This window comes from Oryx dammah, unplaced genomic scaffold (genome assembly GCF_014754425.2).
Source record: "Oryx dammah isolate SB20612 unplaced genomic scaffold, SCBI_Odam_1.1 HiC_scaffold_20, whole genome shotgun sequence".
Taxonomy (NCBI): domain Eukaryota; kingdom Metazoa; phylum Chordata; class Mammalia; order Artiodactyla; family Bovidae; genus Oryx; species Oryx dammah.
In genome coordinates, this window is record NW_024070204.1 from 184,131 (window position 1) to 200,582 (window position 16,452).

Genomic DNA, 16,452 nt, shown 5'->3' on the forward strand with positions numbered 1-16,452 from the left:
CCTGGTGAGTGAGAGGGTGGGGATGGCACCTTGGGGCTCCTGGTGAGAGAGTGGCTGCAGGGCCAGTGCTGCGTGAGTCCAGGCCTGGGCCTGGCACGGGGCTCCAAGGTCGATGGGAGCAGTTGGCGAAGCAAGGGGTGGGGTGTGGATACCTCGGGGGGGTCTGGCCTTGATGGGCAGGGCTGAGTCACGGCAGGCTAATGAGAATGAAGTGGCGTGTCTGCAGGGGTGACAGCCCCTACCCCTGTTCATCCCTTATTCAGGCGATCGGTTGGTTGTCCAGAAGGCCTTTTGTTTTGATCATACTTGGTTTTCAGTTTTGTGGAAAACTAAGATGGCTTTTGCTTCACATGGATGTAGATAGATTTTACCTAACACTGAGGCAGAGGTTGAAACCTAGGTTGAAGTGAAGCACAGAGTAGAGGAAACAAACAAAAGAACTCAGTTTCGAGGGTCTCGTCATATTTTACCACAAGGCTGGCTGCTGCACGCGCAGGGAGGGGCTCTGGAGTGGGGGCTGAGGCTCTAAGTATGGGGGGGTGGGCAGCTCGGATCCCGGGCTCACCCCAGCCCCCTTGCCTGTGTTCAGCCTGGTCACACCCAGCGGGCAGGGCTGCCCCCGAGAAGCCTTGTCAAAACCTCAGGACATGCAATTGATGTTGGGTTTTTAGCTCTAAGTCAGCCATGGTGGGAATTTTCACACCAAAGAAACCGTCTGGTGCCACAGATCAGGGCTTTTCCCCCAGAGCTGGATGTAAGGTGTCCCAGCACGGCCGGGACGCTCCACACCAAGCTGGTGGCCAGCACACGTGGGGGCTTTCAGGCATTTGTTCACCCCATAAATTCATCCACAGATGGAGAGATGGAAAGATGGGTGGGTGGATGGAGGGAGGGCCAGAGGGAGGGATGGAGGGAGAGACTGACGGACAAGTGAGGGGCAAGAAGAACGTGGAGTGTTGTTCGTCCACACAGGGCAGGGCACCCTGAAGCCATGCGGACTTCCTCAGTTACAGATCAACTTCCCGTCATAGAGAGAGCTTTCATTTTCTTTATCACACACTCCAGAGTTGCTATCTTGCTTTTTAACTCATACCAAATGCTCACAGGGTTAGTGCCCTAACCACTAATGCTGAAAGAGCTAAAGTTAAATGGTTCTATGATGACCTACAAGGCCTTCTAGAACTAACACCAAAAAGAGATGTCCTTTTCATCACAGGGGGCTGGAATGCAAAAATAAGAAGTCAAGAGATACCTGGAGTAACAGGCAAGTTTGGCCTTGGAGTATAAAATGAAGCAGGGCAAAGGCTAGCAGAATTTTGCCAACAGAAAGCACTGGTCATAGCAAACACCCTCTTCTAACAACACAAGAGAAGACTCTACGCATGGACATCACCAGATGGTCAACACCGAAATCAGATCGATTCTGTTCTTTGCAGCCAAAGATGGAGAAGCTCTATACAGTCAACAAAAACAAGACCAGGAGCTGACTGTGGCTCAGATCATGAACTCCTTCTTGCCAAATTCAGACTTAAATTGAAGAAAGTAGGGAAACCACTAGACCATTTAGGTATGACCTCAATCAAATCCCTGATGATTATACAGTGGAAGTCACAAATAGATTCCAGGGATTAGATCTGATAGACAGAGTGCCTGAAGAACTATGGATGGAGGTTCATGACATTGTATAAGAGGCAGTGATCAAGACCATCCCCCCAAAAAGAAATGCAAACAAGCAAAATGGTTGTCTGAGGAGGCTTTACAAATAGCTGAGAAAAGAAGAGAAGCAAAACGCAAGGAGAAAAGGAAAGATGTAAGCATCTGATTGCAGAGTTCCAAAGAATAGCAAGGAGAGATAAGAAAGCCTTCCTCAGTGATCTATGCAAAGAAATAGAGGAAAACAAAAGAATGGGAAAGACTAGAGATCTCGTCAAGAAAATTAGAGACATCAAGGGAACATTTCATGCAAAGATGGGCTCAATAAAGGACAGAAACGATATGGACCTAACAGAAGCAGAAGATATTAAGAAGAGGTGGCAAGAATACACGGAAAAACTGTACAAAAAAGATCTTCACAACCCGGATAATCACGATGGTGTGATCACTCACCTAGAGCCAGACATCCTGGAATGTGGAGTCACGTGGGCCTTAGAAAGCATCATTACGAACAAAGCTAGTGGAGGTGATGGAATTCCAGTGGAGCTATTTCAAATCCTGAAAGATGATGCTGTGAAAGTGCTGCAATCAATATGCCAGCAAATTTGGAAAACTCAGCAGTGGCCACAGGACTGGAAAAGGTCAGTTTTCATTCCAATCCCAAAGAAAGGCAATGCCAAAGAATGCTCAAACTACCACACAATTGCACTCATCTCCCACACTAGTAAAGTAATGCTCAAAATTCTCCAAACCAGGCTTCAACAGTACATGAACCATGAACTTCCAGATGTTCAAGCTGGTTTTAGAAAAGGCAGAGGAACCAGAGATCAAATTGCCAACATCCATTGGATCATCAAAAAAGCAAGAGAGTTCCAGAAAAACATCTACTTCTGCTTTATTGACTATACCAAAGCCTTTGACTTTGTGGATCACAACAAATGGTGGAAAATTCTTCAAGAGACGGGAATACCAGAGCACCTCACCTGCCTCTTGAGAAATCTATATGCAGGTCAAGAAGCAACAGTTAGAACTGGACATGGAACAATGGACTGGTTCCAAATTGAGAAAGGGGTATGACAAGGCTGTATATTGTCACCTTGCTTATTTAACTTATATGCAGAGTACATCATGCCTAACGTCAGGCTGGATGAAGCACAAGCTGGAATCAAGATTGCTGGGAGAAATACCAGTAATCTCAGATATGCAGATGACACCAGCCTTATGGCAGAAGGAGAAGAGGAACTGAAGAGCCTCTTGATGCAAGTGAAAAGGAGAGTGAAAAAACTGATTTAAAAGTCAACATTCAAAAAATGGAGATCATGGCATCCAGTCCCATCACTTCATGGCAAATAGACGGGGAATCCGTGGAAACAGTGACAGACTTTATTTCTCTGGGCTCCAAAATCACTGCAGATGGTGACTGCAGCCATGAAGTTAAAAGACACTTCCTCTGTGGAATAAAAGCTATGACCAACCTAGACAGCATATTAAAATAGAAACATTACTTTGCCAACAGAGGTCCATCTAGTCAAAGCTATGTTTTTTCCAGTAGTCATGTATGGAAGTGAGAGTTGGACTGTAAAGAAAGCTGAGCGCTGAAGAATTGATGCTTTTGAACTGTGGTGTTGGAGAAGACTCTTGAGAGTCCCTTGGACAGCAAGGAGATCCAACCAGTCAACCCTAAAGGTAATCAAGCCTGAATATTCATTGGAAGGACTCATGCTGAAGCTGAAGCTTCAATACTTTGGCCACCTGATACAAAGAGCTAACTCACTGGAGAAGACCTTGATGTTGGGAAAGATTGAAGGCAGGAAGAGAAGGGGACAACAGAGGGTGAGATGGTTTGATGGCATCACTGACCCAGTGGACAGAAGTTTGAGCAAACTCCGGGAGACAATGTACAGGGAAACCTGGTGTGCTGCAGCCCCTGGAATCAGAGTTGGATGGGACCGAGTGACGGAGCTGACTACTGAACTCATATGCTCTAGATCAGGAAAATCCAGTTGTCCCTGAGTTGTGTTGCCATGAGTGGATGGCGTTTGGGGAATGGAGGGTCACGGGGCCCGTCCTCAGAGGCGATTGGCTCCAGTACATCCTCCCAGGGGGCTGCCTGGTGACTCCGGCCGAGTCCAGGGATGTTCACGCACCTGAATGAGGACTCACACCCACGAGTGCACACACAGGAATACGCTGGAAGTTTAGAGAAAGTTACAGGGGAACCCTGAATGATTCAAAAGCAGCGGGGAGTGCCTGTCCCCAGGGGCCGGCAAGGAAGATGTGTTGGTTTCCGTCCTTGGGACTGTGAGTTCCGAGGCTGTTGACCACTTAGCTTGGCTGATTTACGCTGTGATTATGCCTTCGTTTCTGTCTTTGAAACGGCAGACGATGCAGTTTCAAGGGCGACTGAAGTTCCTCTTCGGACAGAACAGGCGGGCACCCTCGGGCGCGGCCCTGCCCCCACGGCTGGCCCTGTTCTGCGTGGCAGCCCCTCTGGCCCTGCCCCCCGGCGTGGAGGTGAGGATGAAGACCGTGTACCTGAGGGCGAAGCACAGGGCGGACGTCCCGGCCTCAACCGACGCAAAGTGAGTAGAGGCCCCGGCAGCCAAACCCGTCCTCGTTACTGCTGGGTCACACGCCGTGTCTGCACACGTGCGTTTTCTGTCTGTTCTCACTTCATTTCCAGCAGGAATATGACTAAAAAAGTTTGCTGTTTTTAAAGCTGCTACATTATGGGAGAAGCAGCTATTAGAAAAAAGAAAGCCTGTCACTAGTGTTTGTCAGCCGTGGCAGCGAACACGTCTACCTGCCTCTCGTCATTCCCCAGCCCTCCACTCAGAGCCTCGGAGGCAGTGCCGGGGCCCCGGGCCCCACGGGCATGGGGATGACGCTGCAGCCTCCGTTTGTCCCCTCCATCGACTGCAGGCTCACAGGGGCACGTGCTGGGGATGGGGACTCCACAGGTGTCCTGGCCTTCCGGCTCAGAGGGTGAAGAATCCATCTGCAAGGCAGGAGAAGTGAAGTGAAGTGAAGTGAAGTCGCTCAGTCGTGTCCGACTCTTTGCGACCCCATGGGGTGTAGCCTACCAGGCTCCTCCCTCCATGGGATTCTCCAGGCAAGAGCACTAGAGTGGGTTGCCATTTCCCTGTGCCCAATCCCTGGGTCGGGAAGACCCCCTAGAGGAGGGAACGGCCACCCCCTCCAGTGTTCCTGCCTGGAGAACCCCATGGACGGAGGAGCCTGGCGGGCTACAGTCCACGGGGTTGCAGAGCTGGGCATGACTGAGCGACTGACACTCTCGCTTTCAGAAAGTTGGGTTTTCTAGGTGACTCCCAGCCACGCTGTCTGGAGCGGGTGGGTCTGTGTGGGGCCGGGCTCTGGGGCAGACGGGCTTCTGTGTGCCTGTGCTCTGTGTCTGCTGCTGGGCGGAGACCCTGGGGAGGGCCGTGTCTCAGTCCGTCTGTCCTCTTCCTCAGTGCCCCCGCCGTGCCCTGTCCAGGGACAGACTCTCAGGAGACCAAGTCCCCAGCCCGCTTTCCTGTCGCTCCTTGGTACTCAGGTTCCCCTTGGGCCTCAGCACCAGCTCACAGGCCCGGGAAGCCTCCCGTTTCTGCCTGGGGTTTGTGGGGGTCTGGGGGAGCCCTGCCTTCAGGCACAGGCACCTCATCACAGCCTCCAGGTCCCACGAGCCCACACCCTAGGGCAGCAGTGTTCTGGAGCATTTAAAATATATATATGCTTTTTTTTTAAGGTAGAAAATGTAAAATAGGAGCAAGGAAAAACAGGATACTCATGGGAAAAAGCTGTAAAAATAACTGATGAAGTAACTAAAACATGAGGTGCAGCAAAACACAGAGGCTACATTACACCTGGGCGCGTCTTGGGGGCGGGATGGCCCTGCCCACACCCCAGACCTGAGCGCTCCCCGCCTGCCTCTGCCTCTGAGTCCTCGGCGTGCTCACACCCTGGGCTGGTGATGGTGCCCATACGCTGCACTCTCAGATTCTCAGCCCCGTGATCAGAGGGAGGGAAAGTCCTCCCTCCATCGCTTCTCCATAGCAAACTAACGCTCCAAATCCTCCAAGCCAGGCTTCAGCAGTATGTGAACCAAGAACTTCCCGATGTTCAAGCTGGATTGTAAAAGGCAGAGGAACCAGAGATCAAACTGTCAATATCTGTTGGTCATCTGAAAAGCAAGAGAGTTCCAGAAAAACATCTACTTCTGCTTTATGGACTACGCCAAAGCCTTTGACTGTGTGGATCACGACAAACTGGAAAATTCTTCAAGAGTTGGGAATACCAGACCACCTGACCTGCCTTTTGAGAAATCTGTACCCAAGTCAAGAAGCAACAGTTAGAACCAGATATGGAACAACAGACTGGTTCCAAATCGGGAAGGAATACGTCAAGGCTATATTTTGTCATCCTGCTTACTTAACATACATGCAGAGTACATCATGCGAAATGCCAGGCTGGATGAAACACAAGCTGGAATCAACATTGCCGGGAGAAGTATCAGTAACCTCAGATATGCAGATGACACCACCCTTATGGCAGAAAGTGAAGAAAAAGTAAGGAGCCCCCTGATGAACATGAAAGAGGAGATTGAAAAAGTTGGCTTAAAACTCAACGTTCAGAAAACTAAGATCATGGCATCCGGTCTCATCACTTCACGGCAAAAAGATGGGAAAACAGTGGAAACAGTGAAAGTAACAGTCGCTCAGTTGTGTTCAACTCTTTGTGGCCGCATGGACTATATAGTGCATGGAATTCTCCAGGCCAGAATACTTGAGTGGGTAGCCTTTCCCTTCTCCAGGGGATCTTCCCAACCCAGGGATCGAACCCAGGTCTCCCACATTGCAAGTGGACTCTCTACCAGCTGAGCCCCCAGGGAAGCCCAAGAATACTGAAGTGGGTGCCCTTCTCCAGTGGATCTGCCCGACTCAGGAACTGAACCAGGGTCTCCTGCTTTGCAGGCAGATTCCTTGCCAGCTGAGCCCCCAGGGAAGCAAAACAATGAGAAAGTTTATTTTTTGGCTCCAAAATCACTGAAGATGGTGACTACATCCATGAAATTAAAAGATGCTTGCTTTTTGGAAGAAAAGCTATGGCCAACCTAGACAGCGTTTTAAAAAGCAGAGACATTACTTTGCCGACAAAGGTCTGCTAGTCAAAGTTACAGTTTTTCCAGTAGTCATGTATGGATGTGAGAGTTGGACCATAAAGAAAGCTGAGTGCTGAAGAATATATGCTTTACTGTGGGGTTGGAGAAGACTCTTGAGAGCCCCTTGGACTGCAAGGAGTTCTAACCAGTCCACCCTAAAGATGCTGAAGCTGAAACTCCAATCCTTTGGCCACCTGATGTGAAGAACTGACTCATTTGAAAAGACCCGGATGCTGGGAAAGACTGAAGGCAGGAGGAGAAGGGGACGACAGAATGAGATAGTTGGATGGCATCACCGACTCAATGGACATAAGTTTGTGCAGGCTCCGGGAGTTGGTGATGGACACGGAGGCCTGGGTTGCTGCAGTCCATGGGGTTGCAAAGAGTCGGTCGGACAGGACTGAGCGGCTGAACTGAACTGAACTGCCTGATCGCTTCTCCAGGAGGCGTGCTGTCCCCTGGCGGCCACGCGGGGAAGCACAGGTGGGCCAGATTCCAAGGCGGCTGTGGACTCTGGGACCACCTGCCGCTGCCCCAGGTGGCCTGGACGCCTGGACGTCCCTGGGAGGGCTGGCGAGGGTCTTCACGGTGAGGCTAGGATGCTGTACAGAGGCGGACTGTGGAGCGAACACTAGACACACGTTGTAAACATCACTGAAACTCAGGGAGGTTATCAGAGTGCCAGGCTGGGCGCCCTGTGTTAACACAGCAACTGCTTGTCGCTCTCGGTTTCACACGGGACGGTGCAGGTATGTGGACGCAGTCCTCGCCGTCGGGCCCCCTCCCTCCCCCACTGTGTCCAGAAGTCCGTTCTCTGCGTCTGCGTCCCCCGCCTGCCCTGCGGATAGGTCCGTCAGTACCATTGTACTAGATTCCCCGTATATGCGCTAATATATGAGGTTTGTTTTCCTCGGTCTGACTCACTTCACTGTGTAGCAAGCTCTAGGTTCGGCTGGGGGGAGCGGAGGGGATAGATGTATAATTGTGGCCAATTCACATTGTTGTGCGACAGAAGCCAACACTGTAAAAATTTTTTTTTTTAAAAGAAAAAAACTGGAAGAGAGGAAGCGCCCTCCATTTTGGGAAAGAAGCTTCTGTCACCTTCTGGGTTTTCTGGAGCCGAATTCTGCCCTGAGCTGAACTCCTTGCCGGAGCACCTCCTCCCGTCCACTCCCCTCTGAGCTCACAGGCCGTGAGGAGTGAACCCGGGGAGTTTGAGGCCCAGGAGGCTGGCTCTGGATGGAGCATCGTGCTCGCTGGACCCAGTTCAGGGCCTTTACGATTCTTCCTGAAAGGGGCCTTTGTGACAGAGCCTTGCTCCTGAATGTTCATGGGCCCTGTGTGCAAGCCGCATGCTCTCCACCTCTGTCCTGTCTCTGCTGTGCCTCTCGGCCCGTCTCTGTGTCTCCTCTGTCCTGTCTCCTCCTCTGTCCTGTCTCAGCTCCTGCAGAGACCCCCACAAGATGGAGAGTAAGGGCCACTGCAGGGCAGCAAGCTCTGGCTGTGCGGCCAGGTGGCCAGGGTTTGAATCCCACTCCTGCACCTGCTGTGGGGGCAGCTTCAGGCAAGTCACTTAACACTTCAGAGCCTCGTCTTTTTCTTTGGAAATATGTGCAGAATACGATCTGCGGGATAAGTTGCAAGTTGCCTTAGGGTCTGTGATTGTAAGTCGTATGAGACACAGGGCTGTGTGTGTGTGTGTACACGCTGCCCTGGGCAGTCAGTGTTCAGTATGCCTAACTCAGTGCTCACAGTGCCTCTGTGAACCACTGCAGGTAACTAGCGCAGGTCACAGGGGTCTGTGTCTTCATTCTGACCACCCAGAAGGCGGCAAGCGTGCCGACACCCATCCGGCAGCCACACGTGTCTGCTTTCTGAGGCAAACCCGTCAGTGCTTCACTGGCCGGAAAAGTGATGTGAACTGGGATTTCCAGCAGACCTGTAACTGAGAGAAGGCATTCCAGTCTCTGCAGACTTTCACACGGGGAGTCACTGTATCTTAGGCTCTTGGGCGGCAGCAACACCCGTCGTGTGTAATTTCTGCCCTCGACACACATTTAATCTGCTTGTTGCTTTGCTCTCTTCTGTCCTTTGCAGAGCAAAAGTTGCCTCACGTCTCTGCGAATCAGAATTGCTCGGAAACCCCAATTACTCAGCAGGTACTCCTCACAATTCTCTTGACCACCTTTTCAAGCGCGTGAAATGAGCGAATCCCTGGAGGCGGGCGGGGGCTCGATGCTGTCTGGAGCACGGGGCGGGCGGGCAGAGCCGGCACTCAGGGTCGGTCACCTTGCGGAAGGTGAGTGTCCACCTGCTCCAGGCTCTGCTCAGCCTCGCTTTTCCGAATCCTGACAGGGAGAAGCAACGGAGAAAACGGCCTCTCCTTGTTCAGGACGCCAGAGGACGCCTGCCGCTGGGGCCGGCTCACAGCCCGGGGCCCCTGCGTGTGCCTCCGGGGCGGCCCTGACCTCGTCCTTGACCTCGAGGGCGCCGCAGGGTAAGTGACTGAGTCACGGGGTCCGCGGCCCTCACCCTCAGCAGCTGAGCCTCCCTGGGTGGGGCGGGGGGACACAGAGGGCACCCACAGCCACTCCTCGCCCTGGAGGTCGCCTCGCCACGCGGGGCCTGGCCGGGGACGCTGGCTCCCCAGCCTCTGTCCTCACCTTCACTCAGACACCCTCTCCCCTCGCTCCCAACCCAGCCCCCCACCCCCGACCTCTGGACGCTGGGGGACCGCGGAAGGGGCCCTTCAGGGAGGGAGGGGCTGGCCGGGGTCCCGGGGCTGCAGGCGGCACCCACCCAATGCAGGGCTGCCCCTGCGGCCGGGCCTGCCTGACGGGCGTCCCTTCCCGCAGGGCCGGGGAAGGAGAGGAGCTTGGGGGGCTCCCACGGGATGCGCCCCCGTACAGCTGCCACCTGGAGCCCCTGGGCCCCGTGAAGCACCTGGACTGGGCGGCCGGGAGGCACGGTCAGGATGGCGGCAGCGCCAAGCTGAAGCTGGAGCCCGGCAAGGCCGACCCGTTCCCCACCGCCCCGGCCCGCGGCGCCTGCCTGCCCTACCTGGGTGTGCAGGGCGCCGTCCACTCCCTCCGGAGCGCACCCAGCTCGCACCCGCCCAGGCCGCCCCCTGGGGCCTGCGCCGGCCGGACCAGCAGAGCCCTGCGGGACGGGCACCAGGGCCCGGCGCCGCCCCCCACCCCCGGCCCCTTCCCCCAGGGGGCCCTGGACAGCAGGGTCCCTCGGCCGGCAGTCCAGCGTCTCCCGGTGGGCAGCTACCCCGCTGAGGACAAGCTGCGAGGCCTTCTGATGCCCCCGGGAGCCCCGAGTCACCCCACGTTGTCGCTCGACGTGCCCATCAAGATGGAGAGTGACTCGGGGTCCGAGGATGCAGCGGACGGCTACTGCGTGTCCCCAACCCAGGTATGGGTGGGGGCCAGTGACCCGGCCAAGAGACAGCTGGCCACCTTCCCAACCAAGATGCACCTGAAGACGGAGCCGGGTGCCAGGCACCCCCTGTACAGCCCACCCCCAGGGCCTGGCCTGCTGGGTGCCCCGCCCAGACCCGGCAGGGGGCTGGCCCCGCTGTACCCCGTGTCCTGTGCCTGCCTGGAGCCCCCGCCCCCGCCCCCGCCCCCGCCCCCGCCCCGCCTTTGTGTGCGGGGCCACCAGCCCCCCAACCTGGGCTGCAACTGCCGGCCTCCCGGGCCAGCTCCTGCAGTCAAGCTCGAGCCCCTGGACTCACCCCTGTGGGCAGCTCACGGCCAGGGCGGGCCGCCTGGGCTGTTCTCCAAGAGCGCCCCAGCCGCAGGGATGCCCCCCAGGGACGCGCAGTGCGCCTTCCTGCCCTAGAGCTGCCGGGCCCCACGGACAGCTCTCTGGCCCAAGCCTTCCCCAAGGGAAGCACGTGCAATGGCAAGTTCATGGAAGGTCCTAAGTGCAGGGTGGTCGTCAGCTGCTCAAGAGTGGCAGGGCTCTCCTCTGAGGAGCACGGCTCCCCACCCCCACCCCAGGTCGTCTCCCCAGCGCCTCGCAGGGAGCAGACCTCGGGGAACAGCCGCACCCTGGTGGCCCACTGCCGAGACAGCTAACTGGGAGTAAGGCTCACTGAATGGCAGGTGGCCACACGCTTGTGCCTGGGAGGGATCTAGAACTTCAGCCAGAAGAGGCTGATGGCACTGGGCCGCCCTCCACTCCAACACGCAGCAGTGCTCGAAACATTGGCCCAGGCCCAGGCCGGCCCGGAGCGGGGATTGGCCAGATCTTGTGCAGCTCTTGCTGCAGTCTCTCTGGGGTTGCAGCGGCCTCCAGCAGGGGTCCGTGCTCACCTGCCCCCCGCTGCATCACGCCACCTGGTGCACAGGGTGGAGTCCAGAAGCACAGCACGAGGAAAAGGAAAGAGTTGGTCCAGGTGTCAGGCTGCTTTGCTGACTGCAGGCCTTCAGATGACTCTGATCATCATCACAGAAGGAATCAGTCGAGACGAGGCAGACAGGCAGCATTTTATAAAAAGGAAAAAATTGTAGGGACGTCCCCTGTGATCCTGCGGTTAAATGCCTGCAGGGGGTGTGGGTTCAATTCCTGGTCAGGGAACTAAGATTCCACAAGCCGCAGGGTGCGGCCAGAAAACAAGAAAAAAATCGTGAAGGGAACACGTTCTGAACTAGGGAATTTAGGTGCGAAAGAAGAAATCAAAGTGGAGGCTACCCGCAGTCACCACGGAGAGCTCATGGCTGAGGGCAAAGGTCACCACCCCTTCCGGGCGACCCCACCCCACAGGTGCAGTCTGGGCAGGGGGTGGCACCAGGGGACAGGCCACCGTGAGGCAGGAGGAAGCTGGCTGGAGGCCCTTCCTCTTTACAGCACGAGCGTCTGTCCTCAGTCACCCCCGGCCCCGAGAGTCTCAGGACATGCCAGGGCCCCAGCGGGGACTTGCAGTCCCACCTCATTCAGCAAGGGGTCTTTCTTTCTGTCATCTGTGGCTTTGGGGTGTCAGCGTTCAGCTCCTGAGTTGGTGGTGAAGCTATTTGCTTCATTCACCTTGTCGAAGTCAGGACAGGGCCAGCAGGACTGGGTCTGCTGGACTCAGGCACACCTGGGGGTGCCCTTACCCCTCAGTGGCCTGCTGCTTGGAAGGGCTTCCCCAGGGGCGTGGTGGCGGTTGAAGGTTTCTTCCCGGGGTAACAGAAGTTACCCGTCAGAGCCTTGGTTGGGCGTTGTCAATTCATGGCCTCATGGGATCCCCAGGAGCCTTCTCTTCCCTGCCCACCCCCTGCAGGGCCCTTGCAGAAAGTGACGCTGGTGCCGTGCTGCCCCGCCTTTGCCAGAGTCTCCTGCTGCCCGTTCTGATGGCAGCACAGCTGCCTGTCAGGACCACCTGCTTCCCACCCCCGCCGGCTCAGCACTCCTCTCTGCTTGGTTCTTATGCTGAGCCCAGCCCACCGTGCAGATTTCGTCCCTAAGACACGGTGTGGAATTTCAGAAACTTCCTCCTTCCTTGCTATTCACGCCAAGTGCCCAGCTCCTCACGGAAGCACTGTGCCATCTCTCAGAAGTGACTGTCAGCCTCTCTGGAGCTCCCTCTGCGAAGCAAGGGTCCTCAAACGCACCCTCCACACAGAGGCACCCGCTCCTGTCTCGGTGCAGTAGCCGGCGGTCTGCACGTGTGCAACCTTGGACCAGAAAGAAGGAGTGGAGAGGCGTCATTGCTTGTTTGCACACTGCAGCTGGAACCCAGCGAAGGACAGCTGCGGCTTGAGAAGGCGCAGTCTGCCCCCAGGGCCATGGTGCCCGAGCGTTCAGATGCACCTGCTCCCAGGACTGCGTGTGCCAGGCTGGCCTCAGCAGGTGCGTGGCGCATGGCGACTCATGCCTTGTTGACGCAGAGTCCAGCACCTGGACATCGGCGCTCCAGTCTCGCGCTCCAGAGCCGCAGTCACGCTGGAGGCCCAGGTCCTGGCGCGCTGGGACAGTGGTAACAGAGCCTGCCTCCGTCAGCACTTTGTTGTTCTACAGCCCTGCCCCGCCGAGAGACTGTGTGGGAGGTGATGATGGAACGTGGGGTGCCAGATGTGGCCATTTCTGCAGATGTGGCTGTCCCTGCTTTAAAATGTCAGGGACAGCACCGATTTCAGGCCTATATTTTCTGTTGCTGGTAGCTTTTGCCTATATAGCTGAAAAATATTAAAATCGAAGATGATGTAAGAATGGGATGGAAAGAAGGAGATAAACACAACTTATCGTTTATATTTTTGTAGTTTCTATTGGATGAAAAAAGTTTTTAACATCTGGACAGACTTGTTGAATTTTTAAACACAGATGCACTATAACACAACCTTTCGTACTATTTCCTCAGTGCCTTTAGAGAGAGCTCTCAATTTCCGATACTGTGGTTCGTATTAAATTTATGATATTGATGTAAAATTAATCATATGTTGTATGTGTTTACTGTAAATGGCAACATCTTAATTTTCCAAATGAAATACCTTATTTCCTTTAAAGTGTGTGCAGGCTAATTTACATTCTAAGACCGTCCTTTGCCACCAGGCTCGGGGCCACGATCAGAGCGAGAGTAGGCTTGGGGTTGCCGGAAGAGCACCGCACAGCTGTGCTGTCAGCCTGCCTCCTTCCCTGCCAGACCTCCTGCCCAGCACCGAGGGCTGGGGGACACCCCAGACTCAAACTGCGCTGTGAGGAGCAGATGCCTGGCCCAATGTCACGAGCCCCGCTCTGCCCAGGACCCGGGGACCAGTGTGTGGGAAGGGCCAGGAGGTCATCTGGGCCCAGGCAGAGACCTCCCCGCCAGGGTCAAGGGAGTCGTGTTTTCATTTCCTTTGTTTGGCTGCAGAGCACCTCCAGACCGAGCGAGCGCCCAGTGCCCCGCATGGCACTAGGAGCTGCCCCGGTGCCAGTCCACCCCGGCCTGGCCCCTTCCTGCACCCTACAGGCCACACCCCGTCCCTTCTCCGGGGCTCCGTGTCCCTCCTGGGGAGACCAGGCCAGCCTGCCCCCACCTGCTGGGTCCCAGCCTGCCGTCCCCACACCCACCTCCTCTCCCTGTGTTCTTCAGTCTCATCACGGGGAGACCTGGAGGTGGGCGTCACCCCGCCACATGGCTCTCCCACCACCCAGCCTGCCGCCAGCGGACGTGGGGGTTGTCTCCAGACTTCCACTTGTCCAGCAGCCGCCCCGCTCCCTCTGTGTGCTTCCGTGGGACTGAGGACGCCCCCTGAGGTGCTGATGGCACTCCCCTCACCAGGCACTGCCCAGGAGTCCTCCTCGGCTCCCAAGGGACCCTGCCACAGCATCCGCACAGCCCATTCCAGGCTGTGGAATGAAGACACCAGAGGCTGGGTGGCTTACAGACAACAAGCATTTCTTTCTCACGATTTCGGAGGCTAGGAGTCCGAGACCTGGGTGGCGCCAGGGTCTGCTGAAGGCCACTTCCAGGTCGCTGGGTCTCTCTGAGGCGTGAGGGGGCACTCAGCTGTTTCATGGGCATCTCCTTTCTTCACTCAGCTGCTTGTTGAGTCCCTGCTGAAGGCCAGGTCCTGGGATGCGCTGTGGAGAGGGAAACGGCAAGCCACTCCAGCGTTCCTGCCTAGAGAACCCTGTGGGCGGAGGAGCCTGGTGGGCTGCCATCTATGGGGTCGCACAGAGTCGGACACGACTGCAGCGACTCAGCAGCAGCAGCGGTGCTGGTGCTGGGGACGCGCTGGGGAAGAAGAGGCACAGAGTCGGGCTGCTGAAGCCAAGGGCCCCGTGCACATGCCCAGGGGACAGGGACAGACCAGCGGCCAAAGTACTGGGCAGCTTCTGTGATGCGTGGGGAGGGGCTGGGCGCGGCTCAGGCGGGTCGGCTGGGGTCTGGTGACCCAGGTGGCGGTTTTGTGGGCGAGGCGGCCTCGGGCCAAGACTTGACAGGAACCGTCCAGATGCCCGTGGAGGAAGCTGGAGTGAGAGGGTGAGGAGAGAGCGGGGAAGAGGCCAAGCAGGAGTGGCAGGTCACAGGCAGGTCTGGGTGAGGGGCCACCAGAGGGCCTGCAGTGAAAATGACCCCGGGCGGTGGTTTGAAGGCCAGATAGGCTGTAGGAAGGCGAGGGCCCCCGGCCTCCACAAAGACCATGCTGGTGCTGCGAGGCACCCTCTTCTTGATTTCTTCCCCAGTGAGGTGGAAGGTCCTCTGCTGTCTGTCCTGCACTTGTTTGCTGTTTTTAGTTGAACCGTGGGCATTATTTTAAAATTCAGCATAGCTGCGCTTTGTCAGTTAAAAGTTTCTCTCTCAATCTATGGCTTGTCTTTTCATGTAAGGACTAAAATAGACACAAGAGTTTAAAATCCTGGCACAGAAAACTATCTTTTTCCTGGTGGTTTGTGTGTTTGTATCTTTAAATAACTCTTTCTGGCAGTGCCTCTGACATAAAGCCCATCTGTCTGGTATTAACATCACCACAGCCGCTTTCTCGGACCCAGACTGGTGTGCAAACCATGATGGGCCGCCCCGTCTCTCCCCGCCGGCGGGGGAAGTCCCTAAGGGCAGGCGCCTCCCAGATCCCGGGGACCAATGACAGCACACTTCACCAGCTACAGCCGCCCGACCCCAGCCACGTAGAAGGACCTATCAGCTCGCGACGCCTCGGCCTGGCGACCTATCCGAACCCCCGTCCATTAACCTGACCAGCCCTCGCAAGGAACGTATATAAGCCACCTCTAACACGGTCCCAGCGCGGACTTCCTCGACCTGCCTTGGTCGGTCTGGGAGCCCCGCCCGGGAGCGCTTCGCCATTAAAAAGGCTGTTAGACACTCTTTTGGTGTCCTGGTCGGTTTTTTTTTAACCTAACACAAACCTCCTCCAAACTTAGCCGTCCTGTTTCTTCCTGTTTCACGTATCTTTCTTACAGTAGCTAGCTGCTTTAAACTTGTGCTCTGATGATTGGTCTGTGTGAGCATGTCTCCACTCCTTTTGTGTATTAGCTACCGACGCTCCTTTGCTTTTCTTTTCCTAGTATCACTATGGCATTGCTTGCACTTTCTCCTCATATTTAACAAAGTGTAAGCTAGGACGCTTCAGAGATGTACCTCGCTCCCTTCTTTAGTCCACCGGGTCAGAGCCTCTCAAGAACGGCTCCTGGTGTCTTCTGCTGAGGGCTGACTTTCAGAGAGAGCTTTTCCACTGAGGAGGGCACCAAACCCAGGTAGGCACAGGCCCCCAGCTCTGTCTTCTTGAGATCCTCTCCTGACCCGGGCACCCCAGCACCTGGGAGACATTGCTTTTTTGGGTTCTGTTGTTTGTTTTCCTTGGTCCACTCGTGCACTGAGGATGATTCAACATGCCTGTACAGTCAGAATTTCAAACACAATTATAACCTGTTTACATTCTTCGTTTCTCTAGTGTTCTGTCACTCAGCTGGTCCGACTCTTTGCGACCCCATGGACTGTAGCCAGCCGGGCTCCTCTGCCCATGGGGATTCTCCAGGCAAGAATACTGCAGTGGGTTGCCATTTCTTTCTCCAGGGGATCTTCCTGACCCAGCATGGTGCTATATTTTCACAAATTATTAGGGACAGATGAAATAACGGAGGGATCAGCCCTCAGAGCCAGTCAGGCGCTGAAGTCCTGGCCCTTGCAGAGTGATCTGCTA

At 55.6% G+C, this 16,452-nt stretch overlaps 1 protein-coding gene across 1 annotated transcript in view; it reads left to right on the forward strand.

Moving 5' to 3' along the window:
* Positions 1-11,427, forward strand: part of AHRR (aryl-hydrocarbon receptor repressor) — an 81,193-nt gene extending 69,766 nt beyond the window's left edge. Inside the window, exons 8-11 of the mRNA XM_040262216.1 lie at positions 4,036-4,235; positions 8,912-8,973; positions 9,170-9,311; positions 9,670-11,427. Of these exons, the coding sequence (XP_040118150.1) occupies positions 4,036-4,235; positions 8,912-8,973; positions 9,170-9,311; positions 9,670-10,663 (1,398 nt within the window). The 3' untranslated portion in view covers positions 10,664-11,427. The remainder of the gene's footprint in view (positions 1-4,035; positions 4,236-8,911; positions 8,974-9,169; positions 9,312-9,669) is intronic.
* The last annotated feature ends 5,025 nt before the right edge of the window (positions 11,428-16,452 follow it).